We start from the raw sequence: 19,140 nt of genomic DNA on the forward strand, positions 1-19,140 counted from the left end.
TAACTAGGAGTAATCAGATAATTGTAATAACCAGATCTGACACATTTACATGTACTTAGGAAATGTAACAATCAAAAACCATGGTTCAGACACTTCAGTTCGTTATCAGATTTCTTTTGGAGTACATGCGCACATAGTAATGGTAGACTTAAACTTCCTGTTATTCCTGTTATTGCTCATATTTGACTTTGTAACATTTGTTTTCTACAATTTTAATTGTTTTTACACATGTGCAGACGTAAAAGAACGAAATAAAGCAGATTAACTTGTATACATGCAAGAAGGTATTGGAGTATTGGGGAGAAATCCAGGTGTGTTAATCCGATTTCTCATAATCAGGTAACTGCTGTTATCTGGCAAAACATATCAGATTATACTGTTTGTATGATCCCTTGAATAATCTGATAACTCCAGAAATCAGACAATGATCAGTGTATTGGTGGGCTCAGTGTCTGTTGTAACAAAATAAACAAAAGACTCACTATTAGTCATCTGTGAAATTCTTATTCTAAACAGTATTGGTATTATTCAGTGTTTCTATGATATTGTTATATTGTTATTCATTATATGTTATTAATGGTTTAATGATTGTGATTTAGTGATTTATTCTGAACATGCAATGAAATTTAACATATATATGAACAAGCAAAACATAAATAATAATACAAACATCAACAATCGAGACAATCTTAGACAGAAGAACAGCACAATAGTTTCATTTACAAGCCCAAAAAGGGGTGGGAAGAAGTGCAATTTATTTAATCCCACCCCCTCTCCATAAAATATTATTAATAATATATTTTTATCTCCCTCTTCCTTTTACATTACTCTTTTATATTTCTATATCTATTCACACACACACACATTAATATGCAGTATTGGTATTATATCATTTTTTGCTCATAAAAAAGCCTGTAACAGAAGAATTAAAAGGTGAAAATGCATGTATAAGAACTGTTTCAGGGTCAACAGATCCTAGTCTTAGAAAAATTGGTCATAAAATGCAATATTTTATCTATAAGCAACAATATCAAAGCCAAACACAACTATGCAACTTTAAGAAAAAAAAAAACGATATGGTTTTTACATCATGTTAACATGTTAATAAAATTTAGTAGAAGCCGGTGAGTTTTTTGTTTGTGGTGTCACTGGGGTCCCCAAATTATTAACAACAGTAATCCAATGACCCACAGATCACACAGGTTCACAGGAAAATGTGACAATGAAAGTTATTATAATATTTTTTTCCCTGACCTGTGTGTTTGTGTCTCTTCTTTGTCGTCCGTAGAAGTTCAACAATGACTGGTGGATCGGTCGGTTAGTAAAAGAGGGCTGTGAGATCGGCTTCATCCCCAGCCCCCTGAAGCTCGAGAATATCCGGCTTCAGCAGGAGCAAAAGAGAGGACGAGTCCAAGGGTAAGTAACAGGAAAACACACTTTCGCACAATGTTAAAATGTAGGTCAATGCGAAACTATAGGTCAGTGCTGGAGGAAGTCCAGCTTTTATATTAACTCCATCTATGATTTTACTAATCACAGTGACCACATGCACAAAGTGTTGCAGTTTTCACCCTTTTTTCCAAAAAAGTACTATTCTAGCTATTCGTTTTTTTAATGGATAGTGAAAATAATCCGGTTTATATGCAGCTGTGTACACTCTGACTGAAACAGGATTCTTGCTTTGTATTGTAGCATTGCAATATTTGCATCTATACAAAAACCAGTTGATGTCCAGTTATATAAAGTTTTAGAAAGAAGGTGTGTTCCTCTATTTTCCATTCTTGTAAAAAAACATTAGCTTGTAGTTCATGTGTCATAAACTGTGGGAAAAACCTATCATATCTATAATACCTATAATATCAGCACAACACATATTATAAAAACATTTCAATCAGAATGAGGCCTAAATTAGAATAGCTAATAAAAGTATGTGCTGTTTATGTGCATATTGGATTTTAATAATAGTGGAATATTATTGTGCTCGTAGAAGGAGTGAATGTGATCTGTGTGTATTTAACCCTGCATTAACATGTACCTTTCAGTGTCTAAGTAGAATTAGGCAGCACACACATATAGTCGCAGAATTTCTTGTTCATTTTAATGCCTGGTACAACTAATAGTACATTTGTTTGGACAAATATAATGATAAGAACAAAAACAGTTCATAAGAATTTAATCTCAGAGTTGATATCTAACCATTTTCCATGGTTTTCCTCATAATAACCAAAATCACTTCAGTTCTTACATCAATATCTATGGCATTGTACTGACAAAAACAGTGGTTTTAGGCATTCCATATTTTCTTTTCCATCTGTTTTAGTCACATGATACACACAGGAGTTAGTATTGGATTGCATATCCATTGTTTTGGATGACTTTCGATGGTCTAATAATTTTTTCCATGACTGTAAAGTGAAACAGGATCATTAAAACCACATTATTAAAGTGACAAACAAGCAGAGCAGTGATCCCTTTATGAAACGCTGCTGGTTTCAAATGTACAACACAAGCTTTAAAAAAAAATGTATATATTAACATGACAATACCAGAAAAACATACATTCAAGTTGCAACAGAACAAACCTGAACAAACCAGCATGTGATGTTGGTCTAAATAACACCGGACTGTGGAAAAAGCTTCATTCATTTCATTATCAGCTGTTTAAAAGTTTCTTTCCATTGTCATTCTAAAGTCTTAATCTGGGTCCAGCGTTACAACAGAGAAGATGTTTGCTAGTTACCAATATAGCACATTATTTACCAAGTGATATAAGATATTTTTGTTGTGAAATATTTAGCAGATTCACCAGTTTAACCTTTGAAAAACATATTAAAATATATATATAAAAAAGGTTGTATTTGGTATGGTATGATGGTGTGGTACGTGGCACCATATGATGAAACAACAAACAAAAATGCACTTATGTATTAGAAGATATTAGCACATATATGGTGAATTTTGCCACCACATCTGATTATCATTTGAAGTAACTCTCTCTGTGCAACCAAACTGATAAAAACTACTCATAAAAACCAAAATACACAATTAAAAAGCACTTAAACCTGAGATGTTTGGTAAGTTTATGATTAGCTATTGAAACAAAAATAATTAATCATCTTCAAATAGTAATGAACCTTCACTTAGGATACTTGTGGCTGAACTGTCTACATTCCAGCTTATGAAAGTGTGGGCATATCTTTCTGTTGCTGCTCATAAAAAGATATTTTTGATATGTTGAAAGTAAATAAATTAAAAAAAAGATTAATTCATTCAACCTTTATTTGTACAGGGTTGTCCAATGATGACAGTGCCACTTTATTTTTCATGGACGCTATAATCAGTGATGAAAGAAGTATTAATTAATTGAATTAAAGTACAGATACAGCAAGGCAAATGTAGTCCTGTATGAAAAGTCCTGATTGAGAGAAAAATACAGGTAAAACTTTGGCCCACCTGGCTGATATTCCATTATACAGTACTAGTTGGAACTATTTTATTTCAAGTTTCATGTCCAGATAAATTATTATGTAATTAATGGGAGAGGAAAGGCTTTTTCTTTAATTTTTGATGAACTGAGCGTTTGTTGAAATGACACAATGTTGGAGGATTCGTTAAAACAATTACATTTTGTGGAACTTTTAACAACTTTAACGACTTCTGAAATATGAACACGTTTTGTAACACATAGAAACAAAGAATAAAAAAAAAAATAAATGCTGAAATACCCCAAATTTGCCCTTGCACTTTTCATGGCTGATTCCTTTATCTACTGATGCACGATGTACCAGTGAAAACAGTTTCAATAGCTCTAATTATCAACTCTATGAGCCTCTTTTCTGCGCTGGGTGAAATGTGTCTTGAAGGTTCTGTCATCCAGAGTTTGCTCCGTTACTTACATTCACTTTGTTCATGCTGTGTCGTTGCGTTTCATACTAATTTTACTTGACTGCAGTGTCTCAACAACTCACTTACTAACTGTGGGTTATTCTAACCAAAGCCCCTGGACAATCCAACCACTTCACCCTCGACTGCATTAGCCTTTTAAGAGGGAGAGTCTGAGCTGTAGGCCTGGAAGAACAGAGCATTAGTTCATCCTTTCACACCCACATGGACTAAATATTATGACAGGAATAACTAGAGAAAAACTGCACAGGTTTTTCTTTTTATGTCTGTTAATTATGTTATCCAGATCATATGAATAAATACTTATATAAGGCACTACAAGGTAATCACATTTAATCAGTTTTTTCTTTTTATTTTGGGCCATTGTGCAAATCTTCACATAAGTGAGAAAGCAGAGAATATACTGAGCAAAATATATAAAAGTATATAAAATGTATATCTGTTGGGGCTAAAGGATTTGTTTCTTTAACTACAATTAATGTGTGGTTTGTCTCATAGTCCTGTGAAATGCTTTATAAACTGCTACTCTAAAAGTGTTATTAATGAGGTAACCTGATTGCTATTTCATAACTGTAACCTAATTATCATTACTGTTAGATTGTGACTATCATCTGTTGCCGATTGTTGTTTGTTATGACAAAATGAGAAATAACGAATAAAAACTAAGTGTAAAAAAAATATATATAGAAATATATATGTGTTGTTATCTATAGCTGATAATCCTTATGACAGTAGTTTAAAACATATGAATCATGCATCAGTTGTTATAGTAACAGGGTCGGTTCTAACTCTGCTTTTATACAGATACAGTGTATGAATATAATGATACTGGTAGACATCATATGCGTAGTTTTTTTAACCCCTGAAAAGCCAACAGTTTTTAAAAAAGTTATCAATAACACTGTGTTATGAGTTGCTTTTATCCCATCATTACTACATTTCAGCACATAGGATGCTTGCACTGGCATGGTTTTAATTCCTTTGCCACTAATTTGAATTACCATTAAAAAAAATAAATAAAAATACAGAATGTACAGAAATACAGAAGTTTCACTGAAAACATGTCATATGTCATGTTCACCCCCCTACATGTTTGTCTGTGTTGCCATCAGGCAAATATTCTGCCTGCATCTGTGCTGTGTAAAAGAACAGAAAGTTTAATCCAAATGATGAACAGAATAAACAATGGAGCATAATCTGAAACAATAGAAAACATTCATGACTTTGCAGTTCTCTTCTGTAGAGATGTAAATAGTACGTTCCAGAACAGACTGTACATTCTACAAACATCTAATGGACATTTCTTGAGCTGGACCTCTGAGACATGCAGAATTTAATACATTTACATTTATATTTACATTTATACATTTGGCAAATGCTTTTTTCCAAAGTGACTTATAGGGGAAGATTTACAATTAAGCTCTCTCTCTCTACTTTATTTTTAAAGCAGTTTAAAACAACCACGGTGGACCAAAGTGCTGTACAGAAGAATAAATAAAAAACAAAATAAAAGAATAAAATACAAGAATAGATTAAAGACATTAATAACACGCTGTTGCCCGTAAAGTTGGACTAATTCTGTTTTTAGACACATTCCTCTTTTTATTCCTATTTATACTCATCAGTAATCACTTTTGACCAAGTGTAATGATTACATACAAGACAGTATAAGGCAATATTCCTCAAAACATGCTAAAAAATATATATATTTATATATACAGAGATAAATCGAAAGATTAGTTATTTACAAGGAAGTAGCTGTAATAAAAGTAGTTATAAATACAATAGGGTTTAGATGGCATAATCGTAGTAAAATCGTCAAAGCATTGAAATGATATGTGTATTTGGTTTGGTTTGTTCAGGTTTTGCACAACCTCATGGAGGACAAAGGGTCTCCTGTAGGGTCTGCCTTTTTTGGTTGTCTATGAAGCTTTTTAAAAGTTTGTCAGGTCTTAAAAACTTGGGTTTAGTCCTTGAAACCTTCTCTACATAGTGATAGAAAATGCTCAAGATAGAAAGTTAAGGAGTCATTTTAAGCTTGGAAGGTAGAAAAACATAAAACCATGTAAAAATCCACCATTTACCCAGATTAGTTCTGTATGGATTTTAGGAGCATCTGCAGTTTAACTTGTTGACACCTGCAAAAATAAAAAAAAAAATCAGCCACCATCCAAAAAATAATAATAATGTGTAGATTTTACAGTTGATAATTACCTTTTTCTGCATTAATGCCATGCTGTGTTTCTGTCTTTCTTTATCCCCTCTTGTCTTTTCCAGTAAGTCTGGAGGGAACTCTTCATCCAGTGTAGAGGATGAGGTTTCAGCCTCTATCCGACCCCTCATATCCTCGGCAGGTGAGAACATCAGTCAGGGGGAGAGGGCCGTTAATAGCCAGCCGCCAGCTTTAGAGCCGCTACAGCACACAGAGAATAAGACTATAAAGGCTTCCCATGTCTCCGCATAGAGCATAAGTTCACTGCGTAGAGTTGTTGGTACATTTTCCCATGATCCTCCTCTTCCTCCAGTTGAGGACTGCAGGCGCTCTGAGACTGGGGCTTACCACAGTGTGAACCCAACGACAAGACTATGACCCCCCTGAACTGCACTCATGTGACTTTGTGAATATAACCTTAGGACAATAGCAAACCTTTTTTTTTTAATCTTTTATATCATATCGGTTATCCTTGATAGGTTTTATTTGCAAAGAGTTGTGATTGTCTGAATGTTTGTGAAATATTCTCACATGCCACTGACAGCGCTGTCACTGTCTTCTCTCCCCTCCTACAGGAAAGCAGAAACAGAAAGTGGTAAGTTGGTGACGGTAAAACCCACTCATTTGCCATTCGCTCGATCTCTTGTTGCTGCCATCATAAACTGACAGAAGCTCGTAGCACTGAAACATTTTATCGCACAGATACTTCAGCCCTACTGAAGTATACAGCGCCAAATCATTACCATTCCTGAGATGCCAGAGTATTAGAGTACTGTCCCTCTCTTTATTTTCCATACTCAGGAAGTGGACAATGTTGTGGATAACTTAATAATAATAAGGAAATTAATAATATGTTTGTCCTGTTGACTCAAAGACAAGGAAGGGGGGGTTTAATTATGCATTAATAAGCTGAAATCCACTGATTATATTTAGTTGAGATATTTTAATTAGTGATAGTGGTAGAAAAAGTAATGAGATCCTTTTCAGGAAGTCTGTTTATATTGAAAATACTATGAGTACAAGCAAAAGTTATCCACTTAAAACCTGAAGTAGACATATTAAAGTATTATCAGCAAAATGTGCTTTAAGTATTGAAAGTAAAAGTAGTCACTGAACAGAAAAAGTTAACATAAATATTACAACATTTACAGTTTCCAGTATGTAATTTCAAGGTTTTTTATTATTATTAAATCATTAATAGATTAAAAGTTTAGACCACTGCAAATACTCAGTTGCTGAAAATAGAACTTAAAGAGGGTTTAGAGTGATGGCATTTCTTACTGTAGTGTTTGGTCTGGTATTGTGTTAATGGGTTTGATTGCAGTTTACTACATCAGAGTAGTGAATCATATTCATTTAACCATGCAGCAAATGATAAAACATTTATGAGCAAGTCAAAATGTAAATTAAGATAATTAAAGTTTTTCACTGACCAAACAGTTTAGAATTTGCAAGTTTATCATAAACTACATCAACAGGACAAGTATAGCATTCACATTTAGCAGAGGATTTAACTACGTTACTTTACTCTCACTACCATTTAATATCACATTTTGACTGGTTGTAACAATAAATACGTTATCATTTGCTACATGTCTTAACATGGAAGTATGCATTTACATCAGTCGTGTAGTTAGAGTTTATCCGATTGTGTTGTAACTTCATTTTGGCCTTTGTTCTGTTTTGCAATGACTTGCTGATGCTGATTGAACGTGTTCATATTAACAGACGGAGCACATCCCTCCATATGATGTGGTTCCCTCCATGAGGCCGGTGGTCCTGGTGGGACCCTCACTCAAAGGCTACGAGGTGAGAAAAAGCTGGAGCGATGACAAGGGGACGAATAACTGCCATGGTTAACTTTAAAATAGATCTGAGGATGTGTAATTTTTAAGTAAATTTTATTTATAGAGCACTTTTCACAGACAGAGTCACAAAGTGCTTTATCAAATCAAATCAAAATCAAATCAAATTTACAGAAACCCAACAGAATCCTCCAGGAGCAAACACTTGTGACTGGTGACAGTAGCGAGGAAAAACTTCCCTTTAACAGCAGAAACCTTGAACAGACCCAGACTCCTGAAGGATGGCCGTCTGCCTTGACCATTTGGGGTTAAAGAGCGAGAGTAAAGGAGGAGAAAAGAGAGAGTGATAGAGATATAGAGAGACTGGGGGAGAGGGGGGAGATAGGGGGAGACACATGGAGTACATGTAACACTGTAAAGTAGCAACGTTACATTGCGAAAAATGAATAAAACAGTACAAGTATAATACAGTTACAATACCCGTAAAGCCCAATAAAGTATGTGATGAATACATAAAGTGCAATGTGAAATGAAAAAAGAACAGTCACTCTGTCACATCACATGCCAATATTCATGTTATTCTCAGACTGAATCTTTCTCTTAAAAGCATGTTATTAATAGAGGGGTTTATGAAGTCCATGCATTTATCTGTTATTTTAACCACATTCATGTTTACATCAGTTTTCATTGAGATAATTTACCTTTTGGGTCACAAAAGGAAAAAAAAAAAAAATTTAATTTTATTTGGCCACAATATGTAATGTTTGAATCTAAATCTGTAAACCTAAACTTATTAGGTGTTCATTGGTTGCATATATTTATTTTTATAACTCTGAAATCTAGTTTTGGGGATATAATGGGTTTTACCATGAACACTGCCGCCGCCGCCAAATATCCTTTGTGTGAGCACGATAACTAGGACATATTTGTTTTAATTTCTTCTCCCTTGATAACCAACATAGTGGACCCCTAGTGGAAGACCCCTATCAATTTCAGCTTCTCTATAAATATTATCAGTCATCCAAATGGGCGCGCTTTAGTTGAAAATCTGTTTTTTGCACATAAATCAAGCAGTAATAGGCCGAATGAGATAAAATTTGGTTTATATTGGTCATCTTACTAATGTCCACTTTCTCGCTACCATCCAGAGTTCAAATGGTGTCATTTTCATTTACTAGGCGGAGTTTTTTCTCTGCCACTATCAGGTCGACGTAGCTCAAACTGAGTTCATACCGATTTTCTAACAGTTATCGTGGATAGATTTATATATAGCAGAGGATTGGGGGGATTTCGGGGATATACCCTTGCTGTCAACCCCCGACAGCGTAAGCCTCATTATTTATTACCAAATGGTCAGAGAAGCTCCAGCAAGCAAACTGACATTTGTTGCACTTTCACATGAATTCTGGGTTTTTTTAGAGCAATATTTGCATTGAACTCAACAGAGTGGCATTTACATGTGCCTTTTTTGTTTCATATTTTATCACAATTTCATATCACATGTACAAAGGTTGAACAACGTTTTCCAAGTAGTTTTAGTCAGCCAAAAATGTTTTGTCAATATAGGAGTTTTACTGTAGTTCATCTTCTTTCGATGTGAAATCCTTTCTTAATTATTTTTAAAAATGTGGTTAACCACGTTGATCAATCCTGAAAATAACTGGACTTAATTTTAATTTGACTGACTTACTTCTCCTACCTCCTTTTTTACGATACAGGTAACAGACATGATGCAGAAAGCTCTGTTCGACTTCCTCAAACACAGATTTGATGGCAGGTAAGACACTGGGTTTATTTCTAATCTTATCTTCATCCCTTACATCAACCATTCTATCAAGTCCTACTGTCTCTCAAACAAACAAACAAAAAAAACCCAACCCTAAGATCCTTCTATTATTGACCAAAACACAAATAATTATCATTTACAGGGTGCATTTAAGAAAGTTTCTCAAATGTTAACCCTCTAACCTTCTATCCAACTTTCTCATAGCTGCATGGTTAGTACATAATTCCCATCATTTTGCAGTAAATGTGATCAAAAGTATGAAAATCAGTGATTAACTTTAAGAAATGTCACTGGAACAGGCCTATTTGTTTTTACTTGTTGGACTGGAGGGTGTTTTGGGTGCACAACTACAGGATATTCCAGAAGTAAACCACATATTTTCCCTGTACACACTTGATTTTTCTTGAAATGTTCATTGATATCTTGTGCAGGATATCGATCACACGTGTCACAGCAGATATATCATTAGCCAAGCGGTCTGTTCTCAACAACCCCAGTAAGAGGGCCATCATCGAACGATCCAACACCCGCTCCAGCTTAGGTATGAAAACTCCTTCCGCCGTTCTTTTCTTTTCGTCTAAAGTTCAAAGGTTTAAAAAAATCTGCTGGTGGAGCCTAATTCCTAACACTTTTTACTGACGTGTCTCATTAGCTGAAGTACAAAGTGAGATTGAGAGGATTTTTGAGCTGGCACGCTCCCTCCAGCTGGTGGTTCTGGATGCTGACACTATTAACCATCCAGCCCAGCTCCTCAAGACCTCACTGGCCCCCATCATCGTCCATGTGAAAGTTTCCTCGCCAAAGGTAAAAAATAAGAAACACAATAAAGCAGTGTTTTTTTGTTTTTTTTTCCTGAACGCCACATTGATCCGGTTGGTTCAGTGGACTAATCAACTTAAATATCCCTCAGACTCATTTAGCTGGAGCAGACTAACAACAACTAAACATGTAAAGAAATTCCAGGAAACCAAAGGTAACGGCCTTGATTTTAGGTTAATATTTTCCCTCCACAATCACAATGTTTCCCCCTAAAAGCAGCATGAAATCCTGGACTTCAAACCCGAGCTGTAGGATTTTTTTATGAAGTCACAAGATTTTTCCCATTTGCACAACGTCACCTTTGCATGGAGGGGTTTGTCTGTTGCACCTCCACACTGGTGTCATCTTCCTTTAATTTAACAGGACAGTAAGTGATTAAAGCAGTGACATCTTCAACTATTTGTCAGGTATTATGGATGGATCTTGCTTTACGCAGACTTTACTAACTGCTCCAATATGACTCGCCAGTAAAATCAAGCTTCAAATGGTTTCAAACACATTAAATAAAGGTAAAATAATATTAAAATGAAGTTAGTATCACTTAAAACATGCAAATATTACAGCACTGAAACAGCACTGGCAACTAAAGGAGAAAACTTGATGTGAATATCTGTAGATTACACTGCAAAAATCTAAATCTTACCAAGCGTATTTTTCTCATTTCTTGTCAAAATATCTCATTACACTTAAAATAAGACAAAATCACCTAAGGAGTAACTTTTCAGTGAGATATAAAGAACTTATTTTTAGACAATAGATCTTGAAAATCTTATTTCAGAAAATCTTACCAAGATAATTTTCACTTTTTCCGGCAGATTTTTTTTGCATAATTCAAGATTTTGTTCTCCCAACAAACAAAATCTTGAATTAAGCCAAAAAAAAAAGTACAGTAGGGAGTACAGGGAGTACAGTTGGTGTTGGCTGCTGCCTTATTGGTACAGACAGCTGCCTGTCAGCCAGCTGAGCCCATAAAAAAGAAGAAAAAAATTTAAAAAATAAAAAGGAAGAAAAAAAAAAAGATTTTGTTGCTTAGTTTCAGCAAACAAATCTGCCAATGGAACGAGTGAAAATTATCTTGGTAAGATTTCTATTATAAGATCTATTGTCTAAAAATAAGTTCCTATATCTTGCTGGGAAGTTACTCTTTAGGTGATTATGTCTTATTTTAAGTGTGATGAGATATTTTGACTAGAAATAAAAAAAAAATACACTTGGTAAGAATTTGATTTTTTCTAATGTAGTAGAGTTTCTGCACGTAGACGTACACCGCAATGTTCTGATCACTGCCTGAAATAAGACATTAATATGATAAACTTAAGTGTTTCCTCCATGTGATGAGGAGTGACTTGAAGCGTTTCAGTAACTGGAGCATCACCCTGTCTTTTAGGTTCTACAACGGCTGGTCAAATCCAGAGGGAAGTCCCAGAGCAAACACCTGAATGTGCAGCTTGTGGCAGCCGACAAACTGGCCCAGTGTCCCCCGGTACGTCCGCATTTATGTACAATCTACACGTCTACGCAAAAGCAAAGTTGAAGTATTTCATATTGTCCAGGGTCAAAACACAGTAATGTCCTGTCAGAGACTGAATTTTAACTGATTGCCATTCCAACATTTATTTCAATATAAAGTAACTCCTTGTTTTGGATAATCCCTTATGGTCCAACTAAAATAAAAATATCAACTAAAACAAAAAATCCAAGGAACTCTCTTTAAACATTAAAATGCCTTTACTGACATGGCACGGTTATATCTAGACCCTAGGTATGATCGTGCCATGTCAGTAAAGGCAGTTTAATCTTTAAAGAGAGTGCCTTGGATTTTTCTTTCAGTTGACATCTACTTTTTGAATCCCTTTTTGCAAAGAGCACCTCGAACAACCTCTTTTTTTGGCCCGAGAAGCATTCCTTCCGATTAATTTTTTAAAACAAAAATGAATTTAAAAGTAAAAATGTGGGTCATTTATCAACACTAATCTGTCAAATTGTCTTTAAAATGTCCTATCGGAGAGATTTCGAATACCGTGTTTTGACCCTACAGCACATTTTAGGGGTACGATGTTGAATTTATACACTTTTGTTACTGTGAAGAATACATTTATACCTAATTTAGTTTATTATCTGTGCTAAACTGCTCCACAGAGGTTGAAAATAATCAAAATCACATCATCTTTTTTAGGAAACAGACAATAATACCAAAGTCTATAATAATGACTAACTGTTTTTACACTCATAGGTATCTGTAAAATCAACCTCTGTTTAGACTTTGGTACAGTTTTATTAGAAATTAGTGTTTCCTAAAGCTGAATCCTGTCACACAGTGCAGCTCTGAGGCTCAATGATTTGTTTAAATATTTTTCTGGCAGCTGTCACCACATTATTTACTCTCTACTGAATCCAAAGCATCTTAATTTGTATCTTAATTTGATCTATTAATTTATTCATTTGCTCCCTTCTGTTTAATTAGCCTTTATATGAATAAACATTCCTTGCCTGTGAATATTCAAACGATATTGTTTGTGGGATGAGTTCATTGCAGGTGTTATTAGTAGTAAATGAGAGTCTACTAGTTGTTACTGTGTGTATGGATTTAATCAGCCTCGTTGTCGATGGTTTTGTCTGTGCTCTTGCTCTTGTTCATATGTTCATTTCACATTTGTTCTTATAACTGTTGTACAATCATCTACACTGTATTTATTTTACTTACTGTCTAATATTCTACATGGATCCCCTGTGTATATGTAGTACATGTCATGTTTTGGAGTGGTTTTGTGGAATAAAATGAAACAAAATATCAAACAGTGTGGAAATGTCATAAAATTTAAAAGGATGTATAAAAACCTTATTTACCAGAGATATAGTAATAATGAATGGGAATACAGCAGTTATAGTTATTGATGGTATGTTATAATTTATTCTCTTTTTCAGTAATTTAACAAATGGCCTATTCTTTTTTTATGGACTGTTTTCATCAGCTGATTAGCCAAGTCATGTAAAATTGGGGTAGGATAATATAAGCTTAGCTTCTCCTTACTCAATTTTGGATATTAAGCATTGTTAAAGAGCCACAATGAAATAGCTGTACATTGTGTGACTTTTTTTTTTTTTTTTTAACTTATTGCCTTCAATATTTTGGAGTGTTTTGTTTGAATTCGTAATTTGTTTTTGCCTGCAAAGACAGACTGTTGCCTTAATACAGTCACGGAAAAAATGATTAGACCATCAAAACGCATCAAAAACAATGGTTATGCAATCAAGTACTAACTCCTGTGTGTGTCATGTGACTAAAACACAGAAAAGAAAACATGGAATGCCTAAAAACACTGTTTTTGTCAGTACAGTGCCATAGCTATTGATGTAAGAACTGAAGTGATTTTGGTTATTATCAAGAAAACCATGGAAAATGGATAGATATCAGCTCTGAAATTAAACTACTGTGACCTATTTTTGTTGTTATCATTATATTTGTCCAAACAAATGTACCTTTAGTTGTACTGGGCATTAAAATGAACAAGAAATTGAAGAAAACAAGAGATGGTCTAATAATTTTTTGCATGACTGTATGTTCGAAATAAAGTTTATTATTATCATTATGATTATGCTAGATTCAATAACAAACACACATTTTTGTTTTGATCGGATTCATCAGATGATTATCCGTCGTTGATTTTCTCCCTGTGACCATCTGCTTCTAACAGGAAATGTTTGACATCATCCTGGATGAGAACCAGCTGGAGGACGCCTGTGAGCATCTCGCTGAATACCTCGAGGCCTACTGGAAAGCAACCCACACTTCGATGGCAACACCCCTGAACCCTCTGCTGGGACGCAACCTGGGCCCAACCACCCTCACCCCCTACCCCACCAGCATCTCTGGACTGCAGGTACACATTCAGAGACAGAATTTTTATTTTTTTAAACTGTATTTGTGACATAATGAAAGTAAGGGCTTTGGGTTTTTTTGTTTCATTCATTTCTTTCTGTTTGTCTGACTCCATACTCTGTTAAAATGCATGTATGATTGACATTTATTAGAATGAAGCTTGATATTCAATGTAAACAAACAGGGTAAAATACACACAGTCATAGGTAGTGATGTGCAATACTACTGTAAACCTATTCAATTCAGTTCAACTTTATTTATAGAGCACATTTCATGCACAAGGCAGACTCAATGTGCTTCACAACAGGTATATAACATAAAAACATTAAAAAAAATAAATAAATAAATCTAAGAAAACTTAGGCTGGCACTGATGCTTAGAGATGTTTCTAGAGTAAATGATTAAAATAGAAACATTTGCATCATAATAATGTACCAAGTATTGACTAGAAAACAGCCATTTCAGTTTCTCAGGTTAGGAAAAATAATACAACTGAGAAATATTTGTTTGAATTACTGAAAGGTAATAGAGACACAGACAAGCTGGATGTTATTTTGACCAGATATAGGAACAATGTTGTTAATTGAAAGATGAATGAATAAACATGCACCTCTAATTACTGAGTTTAGATAGCAATCTTTTGATAAGTAAATCAGTCTTATACTACTTTCTTTATATGCACAGCACTACTCCATAAGTGGCTGTAAAATTTAACTAAGGAGATCAAACTTATTAGTATGTGTCCAGTTAATATTACACTTTTGTTTTGACTTAATTGTAAATAATAATTGTATTTGTCCTTAAAACAATCTCCAAAACAGGATTTTTATATCCTTATGGTGGCACAGATGTAGATTGCATTACAATACATCATAAAATAATACATCATCTGTTCCACAAAAGAAAGCATAAGAAAGCTGTATTTTCCCAAATAACTACATCTATGCAGATAATAACTGAACAACTGTCACAAAGTGGTGGAAAGTCAGCATTTGTTATTTGTCATGTGACTGTGATGCCCAAAATCTGGCAAAACACTCATGAAATTACAGTTAAAATAGAGAAATACTCAAAATCCAATCATATAATTAAAGAGTAGATGATTCTGAAAACTAATATGGGAACAATTAATAGTCAAAAAAACAAAAAATCTGAAAGTTATGTTGAAGTTGCAGCTTTGTAGAAAAAAATAGCAAGGAATAAACGATTAAAATGTGGAAATGAACTGGCACAAATGCTTCCAGATCAGATGTTTAACTGGGTTTGGTTTGTTGGTGTGATTAGCAGAGCCAAAGAATGCGACAGAGCAACCACACAGGAGACCATTCTACTCCAAACGAACGACGCAACCTGATGACATCAGACGAAAACTACCACAACGAGCGGGCGCACAAGGGACGCAACCGCATGTCGTCTGGCTCGCAGCATAGCCGAGAGCAACAGGACCCCTACCAGGATTACCAGGACCCCTATCAGGATGCATACAAGCCACATCGCAATCGCAGTTCACCAGGCAGCTACAGCCATGACTCCCGGCACCGGCTCTGAGCCCGTGTCGACCACCACCAGGGCCGCCCCGAAATAAACGCTGCAAAAGAGCCAAGACGGTCCCAAATTGTACCATTTTCTTTGAGTTTGTTTGGCTTTTCTTCTCTTTCAAAGCCCAACAAAATCCTATCCAGGGGTAAAATTTCAACCACATGATTCAACAGCTTAACAAAGAGGTTCAGGATTCGCCTCTGCTGTAATCTGAATTCCTTTCGTTTATGTTTCCGGGACCTGGTACTAACACAACGCTCAGCAGACGTGCAGCACAGATTGTGCTTGTGGCGTACGTCGGCAAGCTCATTCTGGATAGCGGTCAGACGCCGGTGGTGTTTGGGCTTCCACGCGCCTGGGACTCAACACCGGGTCAGAGGGAAGTCCAGCGCACACAGACTGCTGAAGGCTGCCGGTGTTTCTGACCCCTACCCTGGGCCATGTATAAATCCTCTCACCACTTAGCTTATTGCATGCTGATAGATGACCAACCTCCGCATCCATTCCATTGATGTTTTATACCTAGTACTTTGGATCCTCTGTGATGAGCTGTAGACACGGAGGTCGGTTTTTTTCTAAACAAAATCACCTGATTGTGAACAGGCCGTACGTGGTGGGGTTAGTCGGATGATCTCTGGCTGCTAGTTTCTAAAAAAAAACAAACAAAAAAACTGGTGCTTCACATTCCCAAACTATTTTGCTATTTGAAAGTCACTTTGAGCAAGGCCAGCTTTTCTGTAGCATAGCGTTAGGATTTCATTTGGGTGAAGACCCCCGCTGTCATGAGCAGAACAGATTGTGATGGTGCTGGGATCAGATCTCAGTTTCACTGTAGAGGAAGGCAATACTGCTTCTGTTCTGAACAGTGAGCACTTAGAGAGTTAGAGAAGGCAATAGTCTGTCAGACACAGTAGGATAGTGAAAAACAATAGCAAAATACTGCTTGACATGCCATTTGATGTTGTTAAGATGGGGACTGGCATTAAAAAAAAAACTAAATGTTGAGAAACTTTGAGCAGGTTAGGATGTTCTGCTGATCATTTTGCCCCTGCCAGCGTGAACGACAGAAGCTTTGGATAATTTATTAGCACTGGAATCAAAGATGAATAGAAGTAAAACTAATGTAAAGGTTAACAGGTCATGCAATTGGTTCATCGCCATCTAAGTTTCCTCCAATGGGAATGTCACATGACAGGATCGGTTGCATCATGTTCATCCTCTGTGTAGCTGGCATGTTGTCCTGACTGCAGAGCATGTTTCCTCCAATCATTAAATAGAACCCTACTGTAATCAAGTCAGTGTTTGTAGAGCTATAGGGCGCCTTTCTGCGAAAAAATAAATAAGAAAAAAAGAAAAGAGATAGATGGCCCAAATTACATATGAATGATCCCTGGAAGCCTGAGGTTTTATAACTCAATAACCCTCGACAGAAACGTTTAGATGTTGATTTAAGTCGCTCACAAACTAACGTCAAGTTTCAGTGGATGCATGACACAAAAGAGGAGGCGTTAGAACGATTCAAGTTTCCATTAAAACTGAATAATTTGAGTGTAAAACGGTAGAAAGTACACTGAAGCTGTCAAACAGTGATGTAGCTCCACATGGACCTTCACAAAAAGGTTCAGCTGAGATAAAACGGGCAAAAGCTTATCTGTAGAAGCTTTGGATGCAAACAAAGCTGCTAAATGTCTTTTTAAGGGTTTTTTTTTTTTCCAAGTTTAACGCACATATCTTGTTTTCTTGACATATCAAACCAGTTCATAATAATTATACATAAATTATCTAAAACTTCTAAACCTGTTTGTGATTAAAACAGGCTTTGAATTAGATTAGGCTCAATCCAACGTCATGAATTAAAGTACATATTAGGACGTAGCAAAGTTATGTTAGGGTACGGTTTAGGAAAAAATAGTTTGTTATATTAAGATGACAAGATAACGGGTCTTAAAAAGTCTGATCTCTCTTTTGTTTCTTTCTGTAAGAACAAACTCGTAACGTGTATCATCAAATTTAAGTATAGTCTTAAGTTGTCCTAATATTTTATTGAATTAAAAAGCTATTTATATTTTCTTTGCATATTAAGAAGGACCAAACCTGACATAATAAACATCAAAATGAACTTAACAAACCAGTTAAATCCAGATTTTCATTTTTTTTTATTTATTTTCTCATGTCATGTTTGTTCCTTCTTTTCATGGTAGCATCCACCAGTGAAATGAGTGATTCATTTGCTGATATGTACAGTGTAAAACATGTTAATCAGATGTTTTCTGGCATATTCAGACCAATAATGAAGCTAATCTAAACACTTAGACAGCGTTTGTACAGTAGTGATCGCTGCAGCACCACATTAGAATTGGTGCCTTACAAACAGTGAACAAACCTCTTGAACAGTCTGCTCAGAAAAATAATAGTGGCTAAAAAAAGGATCCATTCCGTTACATGTAATGGGCTGCAAAATGATTTTTATCTGAGGTCTGTACAGAGTGCATCTATTTAAAGGTTTTTGTATTATGATGTTATGGTTCTTGTAAATAAGAACAACAAACACACTCAGAGAAAACTTGATTTGAGCCTTACTTTGCTGCATTTACAGCCAAGAAGCTGCTCATGTTTGGGTCTGAGGTTGTAGATGGAGCATACAGCCACTAGATGGCGATAGACTCATAAAAAATCAGTACAATCACCAGAGAAAGGGCTGCAAACAGGAAATGTCAGAAACTGAGGTGAAAACCCAAGTCAAATTGAAAGCTCATTTTATTATTGCTCTCTTGAAGTCCCAGCATTAAATAAAAATTAAAAAAAAAAAAAAAATGTAGACGGGGCCATTCTCTGGTTTTGTCCGTCTAAGCAGAGGTTAATGATTAAGACATTTAGAATTTATGATTAAGAGAGAAAGAAAAGGCTTAAATACAAATGATAATCCCTGTCACAGTGGGATCCTTAACTATATTTAATGTTAATATTTTATTAAATAGCTCTATTATTGGACACAAACTTGCATTTATCATCCTGACAACACTCATTTCTCCTCCATAAATGCAAAAACCAATGAGAAGAACAGTCTTGAAAGTTAAATCCTTTTTTTTTTTTTTTTTTTTTTTTTAGGAAAATGTATTTATTTACTCCAACCAGGCGTTATTAAATTTGCACTTCCCCATGCTTTGCTTTTCATTTCTGTGATCATTTTTCACAG

At 35.3% G+C, this 19,140-nt stretch overlaps 1 protein-coding gene across 3 annotated transcripts in view; it reads left to right on the forward strand.

Annotated features, from left to right (window-relative positions):
• LOC115434161 (voltage-dependent L-type calcium channel subunit beta-4-like) overlaps positions 1 to 18,611 on the forward strand; it is a 33,343-nt gene extending 14,732 nt beyond the window's left edge. For 2 of the 3 annotated variants that reach the window (XM_030155934.1, XM_030155917.1), the window contains 10 exons: positions 1,289 to 1,416; positions 6,181 to 6,257; positions 6,691 to 6,710; positions 7,844 to 7,924; positions 9,639 to 9,697; positions 10,138 to 10,247; positions 10,359 to 10,510; positions 11,913 to 12,008; positions 14,221 to 14,406; positions 15,690 to 18,611. In XM_030155934.1, coding sequence (XP_030011794.1) covers positions 1,289 to 1,416; positions 6,181 to 6,257; positions 6,691 to 6,710; positions 7,844 to 7,924; positions 9,639 to 9,697; positions 10,138 to 10,247; positions 10,359 to 10,510; positions 11,913 to 12,008; positions 14,221 to 14,406; positions 15,690 to 15,953 — 1,173 coding nt within the window. In that variant the 3' untranslated portion in view covers positions 15,954 to 18,611. The remainder of the gene's footprint in view (positions 1 to 1,288; positions 1,417 to 6,180; positions 6,258 to 6,690; positions 6,711 to 7,843; positions 7,925 to 9,638; positions 9,698 to 10,137; positions 10,248 to 10,358; positions 10,511 to 11,912; positions 12,009 to 14,220; positions 14,407 to 15,689) is intronic. The other variant, XM_030155924.1, reaches the window with a different exon arrangement.
• Positions 18,612 to 19,140: the final 529 nt, after the last annotated feature.

The sequence above is a fragment of the Sphaeramia orbicularis genome, chromosome 2 (assembly GCF_902148855.1).
Source record: "Sphaeramia orbicularis chromosome 2, fSphaOr1.1, whole genome shotgun sequence".
NCBI lineage: Eukaryota > Metazoa > Chordata > Actinopteri > Kurtiformes > Apogonidae > Sphaeramia > Sphaeramia orbicularis.